Source organism: Amblyomma maculatum, chromosome 3 (genome assembly GCF_055883805.1).
Source record: "Amblyomma maculatum isolate TAMU_Amacu chromosome 3, ASM5588380v1, whole genome shotgun sequence".
In the NCBI taxonomy this organism is placed as follows: Eukaryota; Metazoa; Arthropoda; class Arachnida; order Ixodida; family Ixodidae; genus Amblyomma; species Amblyomma maculatum.
In genome coordinates, this window is record NC_139346.1 from 101,162,284 (window position 1) to 101,188,940 (window position 26,657).

A 26,657-nucleotide genomic window follows, 5' to 3' on the forward strand; every position below is an offset into this window, starting at 1 on the left:
TTTTCCTCGTTTCTGATCAGCCCTTACCACAAGGTGACAGTATGTTGATACAGTGTTCATTCTTTACGCGTTGCTTTGATCTTTTAGTTTGCGAATATATATACAGCCGATGACCGCCGCAGCTAAGTAGAAAAATATTTACAATCCATGGAGTAGACCTCAGTACGATTCAGTAAAGTGTGCACAAGCATGTCGAAAATCTGAACGGCGTTATTGGATGGAGATGTGAGAAATCGGCTGTACCATGTCCTACAGCATTTTTTCTTTCCATATGTTCAAACCATGAGCCCAAAGTGGTAGAGCTATGTCCACTAAAATGCCCAATAACAACCCTAAAAAATTAAGAAGTGATAATTCTATTTGCAGTTCAAGTATCGTTAACAAGATCGAATATATTGTGTTTGCTGAAGGTCAGCGGAGCAATCAAGCAGAGCAATCAACCAGTAGGAATATTTTGCGCTTTCGTAGCCTACAGCCTCAGACAGTTAGTTATGAACCATCCAGTAACATCCCAATTCACCCAATGGTCAGCGTGCTGCAAGACGAAGCCCCTAACTGTTAATGCTCTGCTGAGGTAGGTCGGCCACACGGGCAAGCTTAGTGAACAAACCAGGCCCAGTACGAATCCTGTGAGTGTTATCTGCTAAACCGACCTTTGCTTTAGCATTCACTGCATTGAGGGGACTCGTATGTGTTGGTTGGTCAGCACACCACACCTTTCAGCAACTTTTCAGTGTCCCATTATTAACGGGAAATATCTCTTCCTAGCAGCCCGATGAGCAAATGATAAGGGGAAGCTGTGAATATGCCGGCAGCGCCTGCTTCATGTAAGCGTCGAGTTGACTTAGATTACTTATGTACAGCGAATACATGAGCTCGGCTTAAATTTCTAGGAAAATAATAAAATAGAATATAACAGCAGGAGCCTGAATGCAGAAATTCAGGGAGCAACCCCGCCATATGCCCCTGGGATGGACGACTGCTTGCAGCCCCTCGATCTGCGCCAGGGCCCCTCACGGCCGCTTTTCTCTATGAACCAAACTTCGGCAAGAATTTAATGACAATTAGGAGTACTGAAGGTCTCTGATATTAGTATTGTAGTTGGGAGCGACGAAGTAGTGTTACCAAGCCTGCCAAAATAGCCAGTCTACCATCATGAGCATTTCTGTTGTTTCGTCAGCATTCCCTAATTCACGCTTTGTAATTAAGTCCAAACAGAGACCAAATACATAAGGGGTAATTTATGTTCCGCCGGTAAACGTATGACCCGATAGGGTTTGACACACACCGACTATAGCTATGTTTTTTTCATACACTTATGCCAAGCATTAGGAAACATTGGGGATCCATTCTTAGCACTTTGACACTTTTGAAAGCATTTCTCCTTTTTCAATTCTTTTGGTGAAAGATTGATCAAGGTTACATTTGAATTTTCTTCATTAGCATAATAAAGAAGTGGCTTTCCATATAGAGTAGTTGAAAACCTTCGAACGCATTTTTCATATATCCAGTGATTCCAATGACTAAGTTGATCAATTTACGCTACAGTGTCCTAGCTTTTCATGCATTGGGTTTTTATTATGAGGAATGTGACAACCTTTGAACCGCTTTTTAAATGTTTCATTTCTTTAATTCATCAATAAACAATTATTTACAAAGAGTTCAATAGCTGCTATTCCCCTTTCAAACTCAACTCATTCATCGGTCACTAGAATCACAACTAACCGTAACACGTTTTTTTTTTTTTTTTTTTTTTTACGTAGCACTAAATCATTTCTTATACACGGTACCGACGCCGCTGACGGCTTTTCAGCCGAAGGACCTGTATCAATATTATCTTGATGCGAAACTCAGATCTAAAAACTTCAAAGAATCATTCAAAGGCAAAATAAATTGGCTGTGGTTTGAACAATTGCCACTCCGAGTACAATTAAGGAAGCAACATCTGCGGCCAACGCGGCGGCCCCTCTAAGTTACCGCGCAGCGGAGGAGTCAGCGGTGGTCCCGGCGTGCCAGCTGTGCACATGTGATTTCACTCGCTCCTCGCGCATGCGCAGATTGGCTTATCGGGGGATCCGGGAAATGGCTCAGCGACTAGCGTAGTGTTGCTTGCGCAACAAAAAGAACCAAGTATAGTTATGAGTACACAAAAATAAAACGTAGCTTCCTTGTGTTTTCATGAAACGACCCGTAGTGTTTGGCGATGCATATCTTCTTATTTATTTTTCTTTTGCGGACAATATTAGGTCGGCGCACTACCTGCCAACTTTGAAGCGGAAAACATTAACCACGTGGCTTATCAGTTTCGCATCGCAGTTATGTGCGCAAATAAAAGCTTATTATTCATAGCAAACGCTTAATTGACTTATCAGCGGCAGCTCTTAATCACATTAAAAGATGATATCTTTGCGTAATCTGTTGATCCCGACTAACCCTGAATTCACGCAACGAGGGGAACAGAAATAAATTAGAACAATCCACACAGTGTTAGCGAACGCTTTTTATAGACGCAGAGATATTTATTTTTTGGACTGTATCAGCGGACGCTTCCCGATATCAGACTTCGCGCCTCGTTAACGACGTGAAGATTCCATCTTAAAAACCACAAAATATAACCAAATTACCTTTATCTTATTTGTACTGTTCTCGGGGAAAATTCCGATAGCTTCTATCCCCAGCTGATGCCGATGCCACCCACAGTCGACCCCCGCCTTCACGATCCTGTAAAATGGCCTTGCATATAGGCAGCCACGTCACGTGATTGCTTGTACTGTGCCATTTCCCAACGCGTTGCATCAAGGGCGACGATTGGTGCAGTATCTCTCTGGGCGGCAGTCGGTCCTTTCCATGGCGGAAATGTAGCCGCCAGCACGAGCAGACATACTCAGCACGACATCTGCTTTTCCGTGCTGTAGTTCATATATTTCAATCGCATTCGGCGCCAGCTTTTAAGCTAACAGGAAATATTTTGCTTTTGAATGTTTCCGTCCGGTCATCAACATCTGTCCTTCCTAACAGGAAATATTTTGCTTTTGAATGTTTCCGTCCGGTCATCAACATCTGTCCTTCATGTGAAATATATTTAATTACCCTCCATTCTTAAGGCAAAATTGCTGCTTGAAAGTGAAAAGCGTTTCCCAATATGTGCAATTAGTAAGCTTTTTTTTTTCTCGAGATAGTATTGCGTTTTTGTAGCGAGAGCTACATTGGCCACTGTTTTGCCGTTTCGCGTACCTGCAACAAGGGTAGTTCTGCGCATGCGCGAGCAGCTGAATGATGTGGCAGCGCGATACTGGCGCGCGCCTCCCCACTGTCCCGACCGCTTCTCTTCGCCAGCTATGCGCATGCGCGAGGAGCCAGGTGACGTCAGTAGGCAGGCCGCTGCCTCGCCAGCAAGAACGCCAGGGTGTGCCTACGTGAAAGAAGGAATCCCCGCCACACAGTTGCCTACCGTAGCAGTATCGAAAGGTGAGATTTGTTCCGTCCAGCTGATTGAAAGTGGTGTGGTCGCTGAGGCGGTACACGTGTCTCCAAACTCCGTCAAGGCAACCCTTGACGTGGTTGTCACCTTCGTTCATAGATGTGTTGTGAAACTGCGCATTATGGCAGAGGATTTTAAGCGGACTCCAGACTCTCTTATCGTTCTCCTGAAAGAGAAATTCGACCGCGACCTGACCGGCTACCTTCGCACGAAGACAATGTAGTGGGGATCCACGATCGACCTGCTCTACCAGAGACAAACCTTCAAATCAAAGTACTACTGCCTTGGAGCCATCGAGACTGCTGCCTGCTACTTTACCGATCATGGGGCCGTCGTTCCAGCAATTGAGAAACAACAAGAAGAGCTGTACATAATAAATGCTTCACAATTTGCTGCATAACAAAATGTCTCATGTTTAATTTAGCCACAATTATTCGTGAGAGGGCGGAGAAACCAAAGCTCAACCATTCGACGTAACCGGGAGGAAGAAACTAAATGTAAACGACAAGGTGTAACCAAGCTAAACGTGTACATACCTCTCGCTACGTATATCCTGGCATAGCTGAGGTAATACGCTGCTTAAGTTTGTTCAACTTGTTTGATGAAGTGTTGCTATGCGAGGTGGTTATTGTTCGGCCATAAAGGCTACTTTTATAAACCACATACTACACCTTTTTAACGTGGGTCAGTAAAATGGCAATGGAAAAAGTTAGCTTGTTTTTAAGCCTGTCTTTGGATCTTGGTTCTTCTATCAGAAGACGAGACCGAACAAGAAGAAATTGTATATCTTTTATAATTGAAACTAGCGACAAGTGTGCCATCATGCCATTCATTTCGCGTTTGCTGGAATAAATTACTATACTTGCGAGCCGTTAATTCACGGTGTTCAAACCAGTTTTAGCCAAGGGTTGACTGATTGAACATTATTTATTGAATAGGAAGGCTCATGACTGTGAATGGGGGTAAAAGGCAGTAGACAGAATCTTCATTGTTTGCACAGGTGGTCACTCAAATCATATTGCTCTGACTAGGCCACTAAGGGAGCCATACTTAAGAAATATCGTTTGTGTGCTAGCATCAGTTTCTAAGGGAAGCTGCACCGGTTTTAGAATTTGATGCGCTTCAGAGAGTCGAATCTGCAGGGTTTGTATGTTAAGTATACGAAATATTTTGGCTTTAGCTTTTGAAATAGTGACGTAATCATCGATTAAAGTTGCTGCCCCGTTCAGGCTTCTCCGCAGTGCACAGCGCTGGAGGGGGGATGTCAGTAGCAGACGACAGGAGTACGACAGGCGGTAGTGACGTCAAGGACGACGTCTACCTCTCTTCCGCTTCTATTGCCCGAGCAGGCCGTGCACCACCTGTCGCTTGCAGGCTACGCAGTGCAACCTTTTTCTTGTCTCGCGCTTGTTTTCTTCTTGCGAACGTTACCGCAAGCTTTTTCAGTGCATCTTGCACCGTTCTTCACGAAAAGAATGACCATGCCATGGTTCTGCGCAGCCTATGGCTGCACGAACACTGGCGGCCGAGAGGATGTCGCGTTTCATAAATTCCCAAAGGAGCGCAAGCTATCGTCGCTTTGGGTTGCCGCGGTCAAGAGGAAGGATTTCAAGCCAACAAAATCGTCGGTGATCTGCTCAGATCATTTTCGCGACAGTGACTATCACCAAAGCTTGTCGGTGATGCGATCTTTTGGGATACCGATCAAATCTGCGCGATTGAAAACCGGTGCTTTGCCTTTCGTCTTCGCACACAAGAGCACCTCTCCGCCGCCAAGAGCTGCTTTCGCAAAAAGAAGAAAACTCGAGGTAAGAGGTCCAATACATCATATTGCTCTTCTGTTCTGTTTACGTTTTTGTTCTGTGGGGCAGATGGGTGGCCGGGCAGATGAAGGAACAGGTGAAAGTAAAACTATTCAGCATTGGCGCCCGCTGACGCGGCTGAAAAACTGCGAGAAAGTAGGACTTTTTTTTTCATGATTAGGCTATCGGTGCGATGCGTAAAGTCATCACACTGCTGAATCGACGAATGGAAAGGCAGCCCTTATTTGCCTATGAAAAGTTTTGTTCCGGAAAACGAGCAGTTTTGGACCTCTATACGTTTTGCACTTGACGATTCGATTCTGCTTGCACATGCCAAGTATGAACTTTTTTTAAATGGAAGTCAGAAACCTATGTCATAAAGGAGAGCGCACATCCTAAACTCGCCTCTGCTTTGTTAAATTAAGTTTCTTATGTCATGTTTATATCTTATGGTCAATATCTTATTTTCAGATTCTTGGAGAGCTCCTGGGAAATTCAACTATCCCAATTAAGAAAAGAAATCAGGGCAGCATGATGTCTGTGGTCGAAGTCGCGACTTTAAGCGCAGCTAAATGAAGTGTGCTAAACTCGCGACATGGCAGCGCGTGACTGCCGATAGCTGTCCTAGCGTTTCGGTATTTTTACCGGTGTTCTAAATGGGATTACGCGCGCGCAGCAAGGTAGCGGCCTGGCTTCTCGTCGATACCACGCTCCCGCATTAATTTGCTAAATCCCGCCAGATTAAAATGTATACGTACTCGAGGTTGCGGGAGCTGAGAGCATGACTTTTGCTGCTCTTGCTGACATATAAACGACTAATTTCACGCAACAAAACTGGGGCGACAGCTCGTCTGGATGAGTTCATTTGTTTACAATCGTCACATCAAGCGCATTGACGTGACACTGCTTCGTTCGAGTCTGGCAGAAGATTTAGGGCACGAATAACGCAGATATGTTCAATTGAGAGCGGATCACAGGCGCATACAACAGTGCAGCGGTACGTACCAGTGTAAATTTCCAAAAGGTTAACGCTGTCTCCTCTGTCGTCATGTCGCCTCTGCCGCCAGTGTCACCGTGTTCCGAAGCCGCCGCTGGTTCGAACAAGTACGGCTCAGTATCATATTCCCCTGAGCAGCGTGGTAGTTGCATGTTCAGCAGCATACATCCACAGAAAAGCACGTGCGTGCATGTACAATCGCTTGGACCGCCCATACCACTGAATGGCACGCCGTCATTGACGTCACGGCGCGCTTGACCAATCACAGGCAAGAGCGCCACTTTCAAAACGCCCCACGGCGTTGGTGCACGTTTTTCTGAATTAAAAGTAGTTTGCGGTCACTTATGACTACATGTAACGTCGTATTCGTGTTCAGGAGGTCGTAAACTGTATATCTGTATTCCGAACTCTTTCTTTTTAAAAAGTGATGCAGCTGCCCTTTAAGGAACGGTAGTTCAGGCGGTAGGGTTCTATCTCGGAGCGTGGTTAAAACATAAAACATTTGAGGTAGCCCAGGCAAAACAGTTTAATAGCTATGCCAGCTGACTTCTGCGCTACAAGAATTTTTTTCTTTGCGAACGATTATTTAGTATTTGTGATACTTTTCCTCAGTTACTAAATATTGACTTTAGCAAATACATCTGAGCTGTAGAGTTGGACAGCACCTCCAGAAAACCCCTTCCATTCAGTCGCCATATATAAAATTTCACATGTAACTTTTTACCGAGCTCCAAAGGAAGCCCGCAAACTACAAAAGTAAGTCACGTGACTTTCGCATTAGCGCAAAACGATTGTGCCGCTCTCAACCGCAGTTTGAGTGAAGGAAATCATTTTTGGCTTGGCTTCAGCGGCAGGCTGATATGTCGGCGATAGTTTCTTCACCCGCGTCAGCCAGCTGGCAAATGTGGCGGAGCAAGTTCGAGCGAGCTCGCCGCGTTCGGTGCAACCATCACCAATACACAAGCTTACAGCAAAATTGGGCTGTTGAGTCAGGGCCGCCGCTAATTTCGTTACCTCAAAGCAAGACTGGGAGCACCCCAATCGTCGTGCGCGAGAGCGCGTCATGTGATAGTATTTGCACTTCACGGGTTTTCTTTGCAGCTCAGAAAAAAAATACACGCGAGGCTTTCTGTATCGGGTATAAATGAAATGCGGTTTCCGGAGCTGCTCTCAGACTTCCCAAAACTATAATATACTGAGTAATTATGTCTGAAACACAAAATCATCTGGGGTGCTTCAGATAGCTAGAAGCTGTATGAAAAAAGGTAAAAAAATTCAAATGTTTTATTTTTAACTCTTAGTTATTTAGAAACCCTGTATATATTAGGAAATTTCCAAATTTTGCTTTTTATTTGAGTTTTAAGCTCTTTTGTCCCGCATTCTTATTTTTTCCCTGCATCTTTAACAGCTTACACACGCGCTACGTGAGTTTTCTCTTCCCTCAACGAGTTTTTTTTTTTCACATACGATATCAGGTTTGACTCCCGTTTTTAGCCTGTAATTTAGCACTGTTGATTCTTGGCTTTTTTATATTTCGCAGGCTGCGCTTTGGTGGGAGGGTGATTTTTGTTTTGCACCGTAGACATTAAACTTGACTTTTTTTGTTTTGTCTTCTGGAAGGTCATTCCGAATATTACCCGTTAACAATTCCTCTTTACTTTCGCCCATTATATTATTTGACATATTGTCATATATGTACTTGTAAACTTGAATATGTTTTAATATAATTAATTCTTTGATTTACAGCTTCCAGTGTTCATTCTTTAGATAATCACAAATCTGCTTTGATTTATTTCATGTGATGTTAGCCTTTTGTATTTGCACTTCAGAGTTTTGCGCGCTCTCGGACAAGCATTTCTGAAAGAATAAAAGAAAAGGTCGCGCTAGTCGGTTCCTATGTTTTCTAGGCCACACCTTTGTTTGATAATGACCCCCCCCCCTCCCCCTCCCCCCCAAGGTGATTTCCAGTAATAACAACAGAAAAGCCCTGATGAAAAAAACTACGGACAGTACAGCTGTCTCTAGATAAGGTTAAGCCTGAGAAACAGTGAAATAGCCGGTTCTTCTTGTATAACTGATAACAAGGATGGTTATTACAGATTATGTCGCTGAACAACATCTGCGCTGTAGGGTTTCACACCTCCTCCTCGCCCTTTGACGATGATATGTACTGGTCCTGCTCTTCGAAAACATTTCCTTTCAAGATCAAGACGTTGGGACGAAATACGAAATCCGGAAAAAAAAGTCGTGCAACTGAGTCATTTCGGCTCCCTAGTTCCTTTCCTACCGAAGGAAAAGCAAAGCAACCCTTGATATGCATTGCCGTTTAGAAGGCGAGGTCATATTGCTGGGTTTCTTTAATTTGTTCATGGACCTATCTTAACTTAGTTTCCTAACACATGTATGACCTATTTAAATGGTTGATTTTTTTTTTCAACGTATTAGATAATGCAAGATGAAAACAAAAGTGGTTTTGCATGCCTAGAAGTATAGCGATACTGCAAATTTAGAACAAAAGCTTATTGGCATTGGACCAAAAACTGATAGTTTTTTCTTTAATTCTTCTAAACCTCCACTTTTTCTCTAAAAGGAAGTATGATTGAAACAAACGTGGTAAGGCTGGATATGGCAAAAAAAAAAAGCAATTCTGTGCTTTGCTTTCGTCACCTGAATAAAATAAATTATGGCAGACACCGTTCTTAACTGTAATCCAATTTGTCATCGATAATTTTCTATTTACGTACAATAGCAGCTCAGAAGGTTCAAGACAGGTGAATACAAAATCCCCTTTGCTAAGTGTGTCCGGTAGCTTTCTAATAGCGCTCTAGTAACAGTAGTGTCTTCAAGGCGCTCAGAAAGCGAATTCTGACACTAAAATAGAGAGGAAATGAAAAAGAAAGTGTTGCAAAATTTCAGGACAATATAGCAGTATATCCCATGCGGTGCCTTTATAAAACGCAGAGTGCTTTTTGAAAGATAAGATAGTTCTGCTAATACTCTTCGTGGTGTCAGTTTATGCCGGATGTGCATTACAACCTAAAAACAGTTATTAGACTAGTAGATATTGCTGGAATTCAGCAGAGCCTTGTATCAGGTACACTCAATAGGAACAAGTATTCTGCTGTGTACGACATCATGTTTTATTATTAAATCTTTGATTCAAGCGTGAAAATAAATACGAAGAATATTGAAAGCAATGTAGTCGGTGCTAGATAAATATACATACTTAAACTACTCAAGATAATAACACCGAAGGGGCTCGAAAATCGTTTCGCCGATGCAAAAATTGATAAAGTGTGCAAGAAAAGAATGATTTTCAAAGTGAGTCTGAATCTCATAAAGAATATGGAACACAAAGAGATCGACTGGAAAAAAAAAATTTAAACAATGAAATTTTCTGCGGTTCAGTTTTAGCTGATAATAAATTGTGTATATCTAGCAGACGCCGCGAGGCATCGCGTTTGAGATATTATTTACATTGAAGTTTGGTAGATTAGGTTTGTTTGGCGTTCATAGGAGAAGCTTAGCGTTCTTAGTTCTTCTTCAAAGTGTTGCATTAGATTGGCATACTTTTTTTTCGATTACAGTAAAGGATGGCAGTAATTTTTTTGCGACCAGCATATGATAATGTCGTTAGAGTTAACACAACATGTTTTTCAAATAGAATCAAAATGTTGTTAGCGACGAGTGGCGCCGTATTATTGCGATAGCAATACTGCGCCAGGTTTCAGGCGGTCGCGAGGTCCTGGCGGAAGCTGCACTTGACATTGAACAGCCGAGGAGGAGGAGGAGGATGAGCAGAAGAAGAAGACTGTTTACTTACGCTCTCGCGTCATACGCTTAAAAAGTGAGCTTAAGTGTCCCCAATAATTCAGCACTTTACACTGAGAGCGCGGGATAGGGGAATAATGTAGCAGAGAAAAAAAACTTCCGCCGTTGCTATCGTAATTCAACCATTGTTAACCAGAGTTAAACCGCAACTAATTTTTTCTATTGGTTTCACGAAGGCCAATCAAGCGTGTTTGGCGTGCGTAGGTTTATAATTGCCTATTCGCTCTTTTACTTTATTTGCTCGCTGCTGAACCAGATTCTAATGCTCTCGTTAGCGGTTTCTGATCTTTCTGCACAAATAAATATGAGGTTTCGCACATCCCGGCGGGTTAGACGTCGCAGATCTGCACATCAAATTTTCTCATCAACAGTACTAATCCACAACAATTGCAGCATTACACTGGTCTGGGTACAGATAAGGCACGAGTGGTCATTATTAACGCGATATCAACTGTCGCGAAAGTACTGTTTAAAGGAATTCTCTCCATACCTCCGTTCTCTGGCTAAAACAACCTTTCGTGCACAGAAGTGGGTTGCATTATTTATTTTGCCGACGAGATGCTCAGCCAAGCTGCTCAGGTATGATAAAAGCACTACCCTAATGTAAAATTTATTTTTCAGTCAATGTCGTTGTTTCAATTTCTTAATTTCCTTAATGGCAACGCTTTAGATATGTTACATATGTTACAAAAAGATTCCACAAATACATTTTTAAAAATAATAAACTAAACGAGCACGAGTATGTAGGCTAACCTCTGGCGATGGGACACAATCTGAAGGCGTTCCAGAAATTAGCAATCACCTGGCCTGTTATTGACTCTGAAAACAACGCAGCACACAGCTCGTCTACTCTCCTTTGTACAAATAGCGCAGAGTGAAGTTTTTACATCCATTACTGAGGGTTGTGCATGAGAGATATTGGCGAGCGTATTATAAGCAAAGCTATGTAACAAAATACTAGAGATGTGCGTGCTGTCTACGAATTCCAGGATTTCAGAGATTAACTAGCAGATCTTTTAGTTTATTACGGCAGGCTCGTAGGGCGATGTTTTATTTCATGGAAGCTCCGGCCTTTTAAATAAGTCCTTGCAGATAGGTATCCATTCGTTTCCTTTTGATATAGGCTGAAGTATTGTATTTGGCAGCGCAGTATTTGCACACAGATAACAGCAAGCTGTACGGGCGTTTACTATATAGTCAAAGATTAGACAGAATTCTCTCTGCCAAGGAGCAAGCATAATTGTTGAGGAAAACATACACTCGCTATCTACAGAACAAATGTTTTAAAACATTACATTGGGAATAAAATTCTAATCATGAACCTGGTAGGGGTTCCGAATGTCATGCTTTAAAACATTTTCTCAATAATCGCCGAGTGCATGTTTCTATCATCCACTGTGTTTTCAAAATACCTAATCTAGACCTGCGTTGTAAAACTAGCCTGTGTATGGCTGGAATCCAAACAAGTTTCAAGGGGGAGCTGCAGTCTTCACGCTGAGGTTTCGACAAGTAGACCTCTCACCACTAAAGTATAAGTCCAGCCGTCGAAATGCTGCCTTTCCGACTGAGGCTCATGGGCAACACTTGTTTTTTGTTAACATTGACTTCTTGCAGCTATCCTCTCCAACTTGGTCTACCTCGCCAGTATATAAGGACCCCGCAGCGATGGCGCAGTGCTAGTGAGCTCGACTACTGTGCCCAAGGATGTGGAATTCAATCCGCAGCGGCCGGTTATTATCCGAAGGGAAAAGCAAGGTGCCTGTGTGCTGTGCGAAGTCAGTGCACGCTAAAAACTCCCAGGTGGTCGCAATTTCCGTAGTCCTCCTCTCTCACAGCCTTAGTTCTTTTTTTTACGTAAACCCCCTTACACCAAGCTAATCCAAACTCGCCTTAATGTAGTTGGAAATACTCTTCAGAGCAGTACGAAACGATTCGCACCGCGTTTTATGCCAATAATAGCAAAAAAATAGGCCCGGCAAGTAACAATTTATCAGCCGACTGTTAGGCAGGTTACGTAAAAGAAATAGGTACATTGATGTAGTTCATATTGTATACTGAGGCACAGCGATTCTTGCAAAACGTTGGAAACAAATATATGCTACAGGTGAAGTAAATTCTTAGAAGGCCGCAACCACTTATCCGTACCACGCTGGCTGTATGCGTATTGTCATTTCGCACACGAAGTTAGCATCTACATTGCCGATCCTGCTCCACGGTCAGTCTACGAGAAACTGTTAGTAAACAAATCGTTCTAATACAAGGCATGCGCAAAAAACTTTGCAGCGGCTAGGAAAAGAGAGATGAAAAGTGTAACAAAACAATAAAGTTTTTCGCCATGTGTATTTAGTATAGATCCCATCCACACTCAGATTTATCTGCTGTGACAGTGGTAGAATGCTGAGCCCCCGGTTTTGGAAGCACCAGACTGAGTCACAACATGCTACTGAGCTCGGGCAAGGCTCATCAGTTGCTTCTGTTCATGACCCTACATCCAACCTTTTATAAGGTTTAATGAACACGAGCTCCAAAGGAGAGCACTGTATTATATTGAGGTCAATAACACTCATGAAAGAAAATTGGAGGGAGGGGTTGTTAGCCAGCACCTCTAAACTGCAAAGAGTAGGGTCGATTCCTTATCTCCCTCTCCTAACGCAGACCGGAAGTTCATTGTGCATGTAAGGAGATGACTATTGGTCAGGCAGCCATTTTCTACTGTCAACCAGTCCTCGTCCCCCTCTCCCCTGCATACTACACTATCTTGATAGCCCCACTTGAGGTGTGGAAGCCGAGAAAAGTTGTCACAGCCAGTCCAGTAGTACATTTCGTGCTGACGCCTCTCTCAAGATGGAGCCTGGCATCCGGAACTACCTAATGAATTCGCTTCTATTCCAAAAGTGGACATGGACGGCCAGGCGCAAATTCGGCGGCAGTCCGGAGAGCAGCGACGGAGAAAACGCTGGTGCCAAAGGAGAGGACGCCAACGTTGCGGCTCACCAAAAGTCCGTGGCAATGGAAAGGAGCATCAAGCGAGTGCGAGAAGATCTCGAATGTAAGTTGTGCTCTTTTATCTCTTCAATTTTTCTCACTATTTCGGATAGGCTAAACGAACGGTGCTGCTAGTCTTTGACGGTGCTGAGTATTTTCTTTTGCGACCACGCGTGACACATGAGTTCCCCTTGATGTTTTAGGCAGTGAGTGTATTTCCTAATTGGATACACCCAGGTTCTTTCGACTGGTGCCGATAATTTCAATTCATCTCGCGAAATTTGTTTACCTCTTTTATGGCTCGAATATTCCTTCCCGGCTAATCACTGTTTTCATATGATCTTTCATTAACCTAAAAATGACAACGCTCTCTTTGGTATGTTCTGATGCACTGGAAATTGTACAGCGGAGAGGCCCCATAGGGGTCTGCTAACGTGGTGGCCCAGGCTTGTTTCCTAGGCTTAAATTTCACTATCATAGAGCGGAGTTCCTTTCGGTACCCATTTTGCTCAAGCCACTGATGTGGGACGGCGCGCAATTCCAGGATTGCCATTTAGGGAGCAACACATTTTTACCAATACTTTGTTCCCTTTTCGCATTTCCCAAACATTGTGGCCATTTTGAAACTGCGATATCTTCACTTTAGTAAAAAGTTTGCCACTTTTTACAAGCGGCCTTGCTGAACCGTACTCCACGAATTTAAGAAAGCGAATAAATATATATGGTGGAACCAAATAAATATCGATACCCCTCACTCGGGCTGTATCGCAAGGTTTATTTTCAAGTTCAAATAATTCGTTCAGAACCTGATAATATTAATGAATATTTCTATTTTTGATGTTTGTTTCGTGGAATTGCGGAGCTGTTTAGAGGCAATCGTACCTATATTTCTACTGGACTATTGCCATCGTATTCCGTTTTAGAGCTATATGGGTGACAGAAATACGCGACGTAATTTCGATCATGTTTAATCCTATATCAATCCAGCCAAATCATTATTCAATGAATAAGTACACAGTGACTACATCCAAATTTGCAGCTGCCTCTCCGTTGTACGGACTGCACGACGATAGAAAAGATGTCAATTTCCTTTTAACACGGCTTCAATGTTATCCCTCGGCTTTGTAGCTCCATTTCGCGAAATCCTTTTGGCATTGCTGTCATTATATTGCTGGCGGTTACTGCCTTTGTAAACAAAAGGTGGTGCCCATAAAGGTGGCCACTGCGTAAGGCATCATCACGGACCTTTATTTTGTGCCATAATTTCCCTTTTATATAAACTGTGACGCAGTTCCTTTTCCCGCATAGTCCTGAGTTGTGTCATAAATTTTGCTTCACATTTTGGAAGCATCTTCCGGTCAAGATAGAGGCTAGTTTTCTAAAGGTATTCGAACCGAGGGTACTTGTGTCTCCCACTGTATGCAGTGATCACCACAGAAACCACGTTATCGGGGGCCACTGGTGCCGCCAGAGAAGGAGGAATGGTGGTGGCCACCATACAGAAACACAATGGCATCGCGATACCGTTCATTCGGTGGCGCTAGCTGCAGGAAAAACCATGAGGAGCGCCACTCGCTGTAACAAATCTTGTCGGCCAGTATTGTTTAAATAGGCAGTCCATGATGCGTCAGCATATTTTTGGCTCTTTTTTATAAGTAAAGGCACGGAGTAATGAAGAAGGGCGCGCTCATTCCGCCTTCGGGAAGGGCGAAATTCTACTACATCAGAAAACGTTTCGTGGCTGATTCTATAGATGGCGCTAGGAGTTATTACCGACGCTGTCGAAGCGCGCCACAGCTGCGGTACCGCTCCGGCGGTCCCGTGCCGCCGCCGTGTTTGCAGTCTGCTTCCTGCCGCTGAACTTACGTATCGCTCACATTGCCGCGGGAATATATGATTCGAAATCGGTTGCCTGTTATTCAAGATGCAATGGGGAGTCATCTATTGCCTGGCTGATAGCTGGCATATATCTCTTTCAGAAGCGTGGCCTTCGCATGCTTCATACAGCTCATATCCCGCGTCCCACTGACTCCTTACTATATGCATAAATACCCATGCAGACAGCGCGTTTCACGTTTTTATGCCTTCTCTTGCGTCCTGCAATGTTCAGTTTCCGGTATCTGCACACAGGTGAACAGAGGCCGTAATGAATGTTGTAGGATTATTTTGGCCTCCTAGGCCTCTTAAATATGTGCTGACATCGCACGAGCGCGAATAATATGCGTATTTGTTAAATATCCGCCACTGAACATTGTAGGTGCAGCAACGGTGACAGAAGTGCGTTCACCGCGCTGCTATGAACTTGGTACGGTCGTAAATGCATGCGTAGATGGTTTGCAACATAAATATGAGCCATGTTTGCCAGGGCCATGTAAACACCCAACGGCAAAAAAATACTTTAAACCAGAGCCATAGCTGAAAGCTACCAATATATTTTAGAAGATTATTTAGTCCAAGTAGAAAAAAGAATCAGACCAATGCATTGTGCACTTACTTTCACAATAAATGCAAGAACAGTGAGTAGCTAGACCACTCTAATAGGCTGACATTGTTCTGCGCTGTGCAAGAGCGATTTCAAGTTTTCCCCCTATCCTGAGCGCACGACAGCTTTGAGTTCTTGATATTGTTGACATACGATGGGGAATGCGCTCCTGACCTAGGTGATCGCGGTTTTCTTCATCAGAGATTATATTTTTATAGCTGCTCTAATATTTTAGGGAAAGAAGTTCATACTTTAACTGCAGCGTACAGATGCCCTTCGATTTTTGGATATTTCTTTTCCAATGCTTGAAAAGCTTCGAATCAAATCGCGGCATAAACAACGTTTCTTTTGACGTACTCTGAATTACAGCCCCCGACAGAAAATATCATCGCCCACCCTGACATCAACCTAGAAAAAATGAACAGTGCACAGTATGCGCTTCTCACACGTCTGCCGTGCTGTGTGCCATACCGTCTGTGTACTGGTGATTTCGCTGCGTGGTTTGTTACCTACATGGTCCTATCGACTCATTCTTACAAGCACACGCCGACGACAAAATAAAAACAATACTGGTGTAGTTTTATATTTGAAACAATTGCCGATGATTACGTTACTTCCTAATTTGAAATGTGAGCCAGCTCTTCAGCTTTTCGATAGATTGAGGCATGCGTCTCGGTGCAGGCAGTGCAGATGTCGAGATCCGTCAACATCGAACCGGCGCTCTGATTGCCGCGCACTGGGGTGGCTGGAGGTGGAGCGCAGAGAGCAATCAAGTTATCGGGAGGTGGTGAGAGGCAGCGCGTGGGCCCATAGGAACGTTGCAATGTGAAGAGATCGCAAACGACTGACTGATGCAGCTGACGCCGCTAGCGAGTCGTGTCGACGTTGCTCTGCGTTTCGGCTTGGAATGAACGCACCGTGACCACTGATGCCGAGCCGGTGCTTCGCCAGCCGCCCAACTCCGTCGCCGCCACGCAGAAAGAGCAGCGGGAGGGGGGGGGGGGTACACTAGCTGCGAACGGTAGCGGCAAGAGCGCGCGCAGCAATAGGGGAACACGCGCGTTCGCCGCCACGCAGAGGAGAGGGGTAGAGGCACGGCCGGTCTCACGGGAGAGCGCGCGAAGAGACCAGCTGTGGTAGAGGGTGCACGCAGCGGCGAACGGAGGCGGTAGGAGGGTGCCCTGCTCCGGCGGCGGAACTGACTATAACGGCGACGCCGGAGGACCGGCGAGAAACGCAAGGACAAGCCCCAAAGAGCTGCGCTCACAAAGATACAGGTTTGCTTACGCGCAATGACCGCGATTTCACTTGTGCGCTTCCCGGCTAAAGCAGAAGAGGTGCAAACCTACCACTCTGTGCGCTCTCCGCCCGTTGTTCACGACGCTCGCACTGTCGCCTAGATCGAGCGAAGGGGTTTTGCAAAATTGTCTAGAGGTGGCGTACCATCTTATATTGAGGCGCAAGACTTAGGCGCCTAATACATCGATGCCCTGCTGGACGAGCAGGCGCTGCTTTTCTTCATCCTCAGCACCAAGCCAGTCCACCCAGGTCCAAATAGTATGGGAGGAGGTGGGAAAAAATCCCAATTGCAAAGCAACCGGACATGAACATAGTCAGTGAAAGGTTGACATAAGGGGAAGGCCAGTTGGGACATGATGGATCACGACGGAATTTGTAGAGATATAGCCGTGCAGGGGTTATGAGTGTTTGCCATAGGATATAATCCTCCCTAACGGAAAAATTAGGATGAAGGTCGGGGTAGAGCCTCAATATATTATTTTGCTACTACTACTACTCTTTCTTCAAGGAGGATAAGAAGAGGAGGAAAACGTGACCAAAGCCGCATCGGCAAGGAATGGGAAGTGGAGGGAGAGTGTACAGTTTGCGTCTGAGCTCCGGATGCAAGCTCGGCGTTCACATAACCAGAAATCGGCCTCCGCCAAATGTATTCCAGGGCGCCAGAGTCGGCGCTTGTGTCTTGCCTTACTTCGTGGTAACAAGATAATGAAGCGACTGGGCTGTCGTTGTCCCGATCATTACTTATCGCAGAAATAAGCGCAAGGTTTCTAATATCGCGTAGACAGCTGTGCCTCTTTTCGTTCTGGAGCGCAAGCTCATGTATGTTTATTTATACATAGCGGATTGCGTTTAGGAACGGGAAAAAAAATAACGCATAAGTGAAACGCTAGTATGAAAAATATCGTTGGTTTTTCTGAGCAAACTATACACCCTAATAGAACGCTTTCTAGCTTAATCTGAAAATATCTGTAGTTCAATGAACGTTTATTTTTGTCGTTGGCGTCCGCCAGCAGAAGGTTCTAGATTTGATATTACACTTCTTGGTTCAAGTTACGTCCAGCTTTTCATGCGGGCCTTCACATAACAATGTTCATAGAACAATCCAGTCACTTATAGGTAGAAGGATAAAATCAGGAACAGGTATTTTTTTGCGCCTGACTTGGGTCTGAAATTATTATTTGTGTTGCATAATATAATTTTGAATTTAGGCATTCTTTTGTTCTTATTGGTGGCCTCTTCCTCTTCACAGGTGGCCCCCGTCCCAACAAGCTTCGAAAGAAACATCACAACAACGCAAGAATGCAAGAGGCGGGTAGCTCAGATGTGTGGACCTGTATTTCTGGCCCCGACCCCCTGAAGGTCACGCTGAGGAAGATTAGGCCAGATAATTCGAAGAACGCGGAGGACCATGCGAACAAAGAAAACGACGAGCCTCTAGGTTGGGACTGGCTGTCCGAGCAAATTTCTGAGTTGCCCCTTGGCGCCCCGTTTCCGGAGCTTGCCCTTGAAAAGTGAACCGAGGTTATGCAAATCTGGACAAGACGAATGCATATTTGCATGATAATTGGAACTTGACAAACGACTACGTGCTTATTTGATTTTTTTTATTGCGAAAGCAATACTGCTTGCACTTTCTGCCATTGATGGTCGTGGCGCCTCCTCACACAGCTGCGCCACGTGACCGTGTGACGTCACGACAGACCGAGCGACGGGGCCCCGGCTTGCGCCATTGATGGCGGAGGTGAGGCTACACAAGAACCGGAGCCGTGACGTCACGCCGTTGTCACATGACGTCACGACAGACCGAGAGACGGGGACCCAGCTAGCGCTATCGATGGCGGAGGTGAGGCTTCACAGGGCGGCTGCGCTGCTGCCGAGAGAAAGCGCTCGCTAGAGCGGGATAAAACGGGGCGCTGCAGCTGCGCACCTCTCAAGCGAGGCTGGAATGATGGGCTGCGGCCAAGCGAAGGCGCCGTGCCGAAGAAACAGAGGAAGAGCGGAAAAAATGGCGAGCTAAACACCGCGCATATGTATCAGCCTGGCGAGCAAGCCGGTCAAGATCGCTTGATACGCAACGGCCAAGTGAAACTTTGGAGACAAGTTTCATGGACGCTCTTAATGCCGAAGATGTTGGTAAAGAATCTACACATAGGATGGAGCGACACAATGTCAAGAGAAGAAAACGCCGTGCTGAAGAAACGCTGGAACAGAGAGAAGAGCGGCTTGCTAAAAGAAGAGTGCAGTATGCAGCCAAGAAGGGAGAATGCAAATAAGGATCCTACAAGAGACCCTCAATTCATGCAAGCACTTGACGAGAAGTACAGTCTCCAGTTATGCCCATTGTCCCAACGAGTACCACCCAATGGAGTAGCAGTCTAGATTTAGTAATGTACAGGCATTCCGACAACTATGTCATCACCGATGCACAGACCAAAAGCCAATTCTTCACGGATCACCAAAGCATATTCATCGGATTAAATAAAGCAAAATTACAGTAGAGCCATGTTGGGTTCAGAGTGAATCCAAGCATAAGCCATACCGCGCAACCATGTCCAAACTACCAGCTGAACTGAGGCGTTGCTTTCGCAATCTTCCAGGCTTAACCAAGCTAAGCCACAGCCAATTTTTGTTTTGTAGCGAGAGCTAAATTGGCCACAGTCTCGCCGTTTGGCGTACCCCCGACAGGTGCAGTTCTGCGCATGCCCGATACTTCCTTGCCAAGCGGAGACGCCAAGACAAAAAACGCAATAATATTAATTTTAGTTTGGTATAATAATATTAGTCAATTTGTTCACAGGAAAGGAAAGACGCAGTGTCGGTCACACTTGCTCTGTAGACATATGACCCAGGCTGAAGAGAAGGGAGCAAAGTTGAAGAGAAAGAGGATTCGTAGTAAAGGGCGACGGAGTAATTTCGGCCACCTGGGGTTCTTTAACGTGCACTGACATCGCACAGCACACGAACGTCTCTCCTTTTCGCCTCAATCTAAACGCAGCCGGTTGCAGATGGTAAAAAGCGGCGCGTAGCAGCAGAAAATACAGATTAAGCGTAAGGAGTGGAAGAGACAAGCAGAGGCGCCCGAAGAAAGTGGGGAACGACTTGTGAAACTATGATGTCCGACTCCCGAGCGTAGTATACGGAGCATAACTGCCGAGATGGGGACTATGGAAGAGTTCAATCAACCGGATCCAACAGAAGAGGATCTGAACTCATGTCGTCTGACAGATCTCTCCATTCGAGTTTCCGAAAGTTGATTGCGACCCGGACATTTGAAGCAGACTTTGTGAACAATCCATTTTGACACACAGTTTGTGCGAAAAACACTGGCATCGTATAGACTTGACTTCAGTGACTAATTCAGTGTACGAGACTGTGTTTTGAGACTACCAAACTGTGATACTGTATAGACGATAGTGAGACTACTACATGCTACTTCATAAATTATCGGGCAGTCTTTGCGTATCGGTCAAGCAAAATGAATAAAAGATGTGTATTTCCAATGTTTCTTATTACTAAACATACATTATCACAACAAGCTCTGCCAGGCAAACGTACATCTCGCTACTTATATTGTGATCTAATCCACAGCCATTTTTGAGCGACCTTGCTTGTGCCCCCCTTATACTGTGATTTAAACCACAGCCGTTTTTGAGCGACCGGGTGCCGAACTCAGGGGGTGCATCTTGGCCTTGAGAGGGAGGCAAGGGGGGGGGGCGAAATTATTTATTGTGTAAAGGCGCGCATTGGTGCCGCTGAGAAACTGACTGGCAAGTGTGCACTCGTACAGTGAATTATTCTATTGTGATGAGTGCTTGAAAATACATTCCTTAGTTTAAGCCAAAGACTCCATGTCAATTTAACATTGGACAGGGCCTGTGTATGTGCGTGTGTCTTGGAAAAATCTGCATTAATTCGATCCCATTGGAAATGCCTGCGCAGTAGCATGTTAAACGACACCAGCCGGAGGCCTCATCGCCTCTTTTTTTGTATGTGCAGTTCACTCTCCTTTCCCAAGCGAGGCCCGCTGCAATATCTGTACGGTAGTCTTGTTTTCTTCAATTACCTCCTGTGCCTTTCTCGCTCCTCGGCGCAGTCATACATTCACCTCACTCATTCAAAATGCCAAAAAGTACGGAATGCCTGTTGCTCAGTGGAATTTCAAGTCTGATCGCTATACACGCTTACTAGAAAAAAAAAACAAGAATAAAGAGACCAGGGGCCTTAAAAGTGGAATTGACAATGAATGTATCCAAGGCATTGTATCCAAGGCATGTACATAGCATTCATTGATTACGAAAAAGCATTTGACTCAGTTGAAACCTCGGCGGTGATGCAGGCATTGCGAAATCAGGGGGTAGACGAGCCGTACGTGAAAGTGCTGGAAGATATATATAGTGGCTGCACAGCAACCATAGTTCTGCATAAAGAAAGTAACAAAATTCCCATAAAGAAAGGTGTTAGGCAAGGAGACACAATCTCCCCAGTACTATTCACAGCTTGTTTAGAGGAAGTATTCAGAGACTTGGAATGGGAGCAGTTAGGGATAAGGGTAGATGGAGAATACCTCAGTAATCTGCGATTTGCTGATGACATTGCCTTGCTAAGCAACTCGGGGGATGAACTGCAAATAATGATTGATGACCTAGATAGAAAAAGTAGAAAGGTAGGTTTGAAAATCAATATGCAGAAGACTAAGGTAATGTTCAACAGCCTCGGGAAGGAACAGCAGTTTACATTAGGTAGCGAAATACTGGAAGTAGTAGGCGAATATGTCTACTTAGGACAGGTAGTAACCGCAGATCCGGACCATGAAAAGGAAATAACAAGAAGAATAAGATTGGGATGGTGCGCATTTGGCAAGCACTCGCAGATTATGACTAGCAGCTTACCGGTATCGCTCAAGAGGAAAGTATACAACAGTTGCATCTTGCCTGTACTCACCTATGGGGCTGAAACGTGGAGGCTAACCAAGAGAGTTCTACTTAAGTTGAGGACAACCCAGAGGGCTATGGAACGAAAAATGGTAGGGGTAACATTAAGAGATAGAAAGCGTGCAGAGTGGGTCAGAGAAATAACTCAAGTTACCGACATTCTAGTGGAAATTAAGAAGAAGAAATGGACATGGGCAGGACATGTAGGGCGAAGAGAGGATAACCGATGGTCGCTGAGGGTAACAAACTGGATTCCAAGGGAAGGAAAGCGTAGCAGGGGGCGGCAGAAAGTTAGGTGGGCGGATGAGATTAAGAAGTTCGCAGGGGTCAAGTGGATGCAGCTAGCACAGAACCGGGTTAAGTGGAGAAATATGGGAGAGGCCTTCGCCCTGCAGTGGGTATAATCAGGCTGATGATGATGATGATGATGGTATCCAAGGCTCCTCACGTAGTGCATTGTGCTGGTGTTGCTTTTTTTGTCTGAAAAAGGCAAATATAAAGGCTGTTTCACACTTAATATTTTCTTTTGGTATGACATCAATGCATGTGTAACATTATGCGCAAGCCAACTTGAGCTTCTGGCCCTTTTGTTTTCATGGTCTATTACTGGGAAATCACAAGCTGTCTCAAGCCGCTTGCTCAGTGAATTTCCTCGCAACTTAGACGTGCTAGTGTCTGCTTTTTCGGAAATATGAGCTTTTGTTGTGATGTTGTGCTGAATTAACAGTCGTCGAGCACAATCCCTGCGTCTAAGTGTTGAAAAAAAAAAAAGCCACTTCACTCGCACTGTGTGTTTGGGGCGGAGCGAACTTGACTTCAAAGTAAACCGGCGACAAAGGAGGTAGAAAGGAGGATGGAAGCCAAGGACATTCATGATCAACCGAATCGGCGGGTATGCTCTGAGCATTTCCGTTCAGCACGACCTCGAGGCTCTTTCAAAGGTTCACCAAAATTTCGGCGCTTCCTGGCTACTAGAAACGGTGGCTACTATGCAACGCAGTTCTGGCGGAGGCAGGCGCTTGCGCAAAACATATATTGAAAAAAGCATGATCATTAGCCAAATATACTCACTGAAAGGCGAAGGCCGTGAAAAACATGAGGTACACGTAGTCTCATGTTATTGAACGACGCGAGAGTGTCGATTATTTCCGCCCAATCTTATTTTGCAGATTTGCTTTCGCACACTTACATTTTGCAACACGTTTTCTTCCCCACTTCCTTATTATCTCAATTCATTCATAATTTCAAATCTACTCGTTATCTGGCCGCCCTATGCTACGAAACAGTTCGAAACACCATTGCGACGTAGACGTGAATCCCTTCTTAACTAAAAAGCACCGAACTTCCTAGATGATCTAAGCCTAACGTGTGTCACTACGGATCTAAGCGAACCGGAGGATTGGATCCTCATCTCATCCTCCTATCTCAAACTAGCTGCCTGAGTTGTTGCAGCTGGATCTCTCCCTTCTGCTCTCTCGTAAAGCCACACTTCCTGCCTACTAGTCAATCAGTACCAGGCGATGTCAAATACCAACTACCTCTCAGGTATCATATCATGGCGATTATCTGCTTTAAAGGAACCCTGATACAATATTTAGCCGATTTTTTTCCTATTAGTTATGTACAATGAGTTATACTGAAACTATTACCGGTGGTCGCTTTGTGTATTATTGACTAAATATTTTATTTTGCTCCTGAAAATGACTTCGGGCAATTGACGAAGCCAGAACATGGTGGCTTTTTTGGCAGCGCTTGTGACATCATTTGGCTCTGGTTTTGTGGCTTGGACGAACAGTAACTTTACGGCTAAAAGGGTTCATAAGTATATGTAACTTCTGTCATATTGTTGCGTTTTGCTTTATATCTACAAAATCAACATGTTTTTTTTTTTCGTTAAAACACTACACAGTATTAAAAAAACTGCTAGAGGCTCTGGCTACTCAACTACCTCCGGGACATTTTGCGTCTTACTACATAAATGGCTTTGCACGAATAGCTACCCTATATTCTCGTACAAAATCCTGTCTAAAAGGCTGGTTTCTCGCTGGTGATTCCTCGTTGAATTATTGCGCTGCCATGAGAAGAAAACTACACTGTACCTGTAGTGAAAACTCCCGTATCGTGCCAAACGGGTTTGAACCGGTCCTGTACTATCCCGTATAACTTTCATACCGGTATGACCAGTTCTGTATGAAGCCAAACAGGTTTATATCGGATAGGTTATGTCCGATATGAATCTCATCCGTACGGTTCGGTCCGGTATGGAGCTAATACAGGACAGAAGATTTCCTGTATGCATCTCAAACAGGACATCCCTAACCAAAAAAGATTAAATATGGCGGAGAAGACCTCTTTTGAGCTCATATACAGGACAGGTCATGTTCTGCTTAACTGAAACCGGACAAACCCGTCATGAATGGAACTGATACGGGACAGAGTATTTCCGCTTCTCAAAAGCAATTCGGGTGGATCGTGAAGCTCAACCAGAATGACCACATTGGAACATGCCTGCGCGCTAAATAAGCTTTAAACCATATATACTATACTGTCACGTGGTGGTGACCAGGGTCGATGACAGAAATGAAGACACAGGCTTGATGGTACAGAAATTAACTCTTTATTGGGCTGACTTGCGCCCGCAAAAGAACTAAGCAACTTGGCGGCGGCGCTAGCAGCAAAAGTGTTGGTCGATCGTCCAACGAAAAATGCTCGTCACACTCGTCAACGCTCAATTTAAAGGCTGCACAGAACAATCTAAATAACGTCGCAAACAGCTATCAGCACGGGCTGGAACATTGGGAAAGACAAACGAGTGGCCGGAATCTTCGAGATAGATCTCTTTGCATCTTGGCCTACAACGAAACTGATAAAGGTGTGACTCGCGACATCGAGCATTAACAAAGAAAGATTACAGAACTGATACGTAATCCAGAATCAGAGTGATAAGCCTGTATGCCGGTGGCTGTTAAAAAACAACAAATACTATTTTGAAGGTTTCGCGGCATTACTCCCCCCTTAAAAAAAGATCGCCTCGATGTTCCAAAACAAAGCAACTTAAACATAAACACTGCAAAGTTTAAACTCCACATTCTTTAACGCGCGTATTATGGCTTCAGTCGTACAACATGTACAATTTCTGGGCGTGCGCGTCACCGTTGTGATGCTGACGTTCCGTCGGGATTGACTTCATAGTCCAGTGGTCCGACGCGGCGAATGATTTTGTACGGCCCAAAGTAGCGACGCAACAACTTTTCACTAAACCCGCGACGGCGAATTGGTGTCCAAACCCTGGATTGCACTCTGCGTGGCGTCGTCGTAAGTTGTATCGTCGGCTGGCGGTGCGCTGTTGGTCTTAATACGCAGCCGGGCGAGTCGTCGGGCTTCCTCTGCACGCTACAGGTAGGCGGCGACGTCAAGGTTGTCTTCGTTGGTTACGTGCAGCAGCACTGCGTCGAGCGTCGTCGTGGGCTCCCTGCCGTACACAAGCTTAAGCGGGGTCGCTCTGGTCGTCTCCTGGACTGCCGTGTTATACGCGAAGATCACGTACGGCAAGATGGCGTCCCAGGTCTTGTGTTCAGCTTCGACGTACATGGCGATCATGAACGCGATCGTTTTATTCAGGCGCTCCGTAAGGCCATTGGTCTGGGGATGGTACGCAGTTGTTCGTCGATGGCTTGTATGACTGCATTCCAGGATGGCTTGCGTCAACTCTGCCGTAACCGCCGTTCCCCTGTCCGTGATGACCACTTCTGGGGCGCCATGTCGCAGGAGAATTTGTTCGACAAAAAAGTTGGCGATTTCTGCCGGGGTACCATTTGGTAGTGCTTTTGCTTCGGCGTAACGGGTAAGGTAGTCAGTGGCCATGATGATCTGCTTGTTACCCATAGACGAAGCTGGAAAGGGGCCGAGGAGATCCATTCCAATTTGTTGAAAGGGCAGGTCTGGGTGCGGAATCGGGTTTATTAGTCCTTCTGGTCTGATCGGCAGCGTCTTGCATCGTTGGCACTCACGACAGGTCTTCACGTAGGGAGCAACTTCGACAGGCAGTCGCGGCCAGTAGTACTTCACCTGGATTCGATGCAACGTGCACTCAAATCCGAGGTGGCCTGCTGTGGGCCCATCGTGCAACGCCTGCAGAATTTCTTGCCGAAGGGTTTTAGGCACTACGAGAAGCTGTGCGGTCTTGTTGGGTGCGAAGTTCTTCACGAGGAGGCCATTGATTACGTGAAGGATGATAAATGTCGCCTGAACACACCAGGAGGGGTAGCGGTCTTTCCTTCCAAGTAATCGGCGAGCGCTTTCAGCTCAGGGTCTGATCGCTGTTGTTCTGCGAAACTGCTGGCGCTTACCGGTCCCAAAAAGGCGTCACCGTCATCGTCCTTCGGGGGAGCGTCGACGGGAGCGCGGGATAAGCAGTCTGCCTCGGAATGCTTCCGGCCCGACTTATAGACTACAGTCATGTCAAATTCTTGAAGTCGTAGGCTCCATCTGGCAAGGCAGCCGGAAGGATCTTTCAAATCAGCCAGCCAGCAGAGCGCGTGATGGTCGCTTACCACCTTGAATGGCCGGCCGTATAGGTATGGACGAAACTTAGAAGTGGCCCAGATGATTGCAAGGCTCTGGGTCGTCCAGTAATTGACTTAGGATTTTGTGAGGGACCTGCTAGCGTAGGCGATTACTTTCTATTGTCCGGCACTCTTCTGGACGAGAACGGCTCCTAGGCCCACACTGCTCGCGTCGGTGTGAATTTCGGTCTCGGCGTTTTCATCAAAGTGGCCAAGTACAGGAGGGCATTGCAGGCGGCGCTTAAGTTCGTCGAAGGCTTCTCGCGGCGCTCCCCATTCAAAAG

At 45.3% G+C, this 26,657-nt stretch overlaps 1 protein-coding gene across 1 annotated transcript in view; it reads left to right on the top strand.

The window, feature by feature from the left end:
* Window positions 1-18,392, top strand: part of LOC146195433 (putative sodium-dependent multivitamin transporter) — a 125,139-nt gene extending 106,747 nt beyond the window's left edge. Inside the window, exons 17-18 of the mRNA XM_084596795.1 lie at window positions 13,007-13,160; window positions 18,127-18,392. Of these exons, the coding sequence (XP_084452921.1) occupies window positions 13,007-13,160; window positions 18,127-18,392 (420 nt within the window). The remainder of the gene's footprint in view (window positions 1-13,006; window positions 13,161-18,126) is intronic.
* The last annotated feature ends 8,265 nt before the right edge of the window (window positions 18,393-26,657 follow it).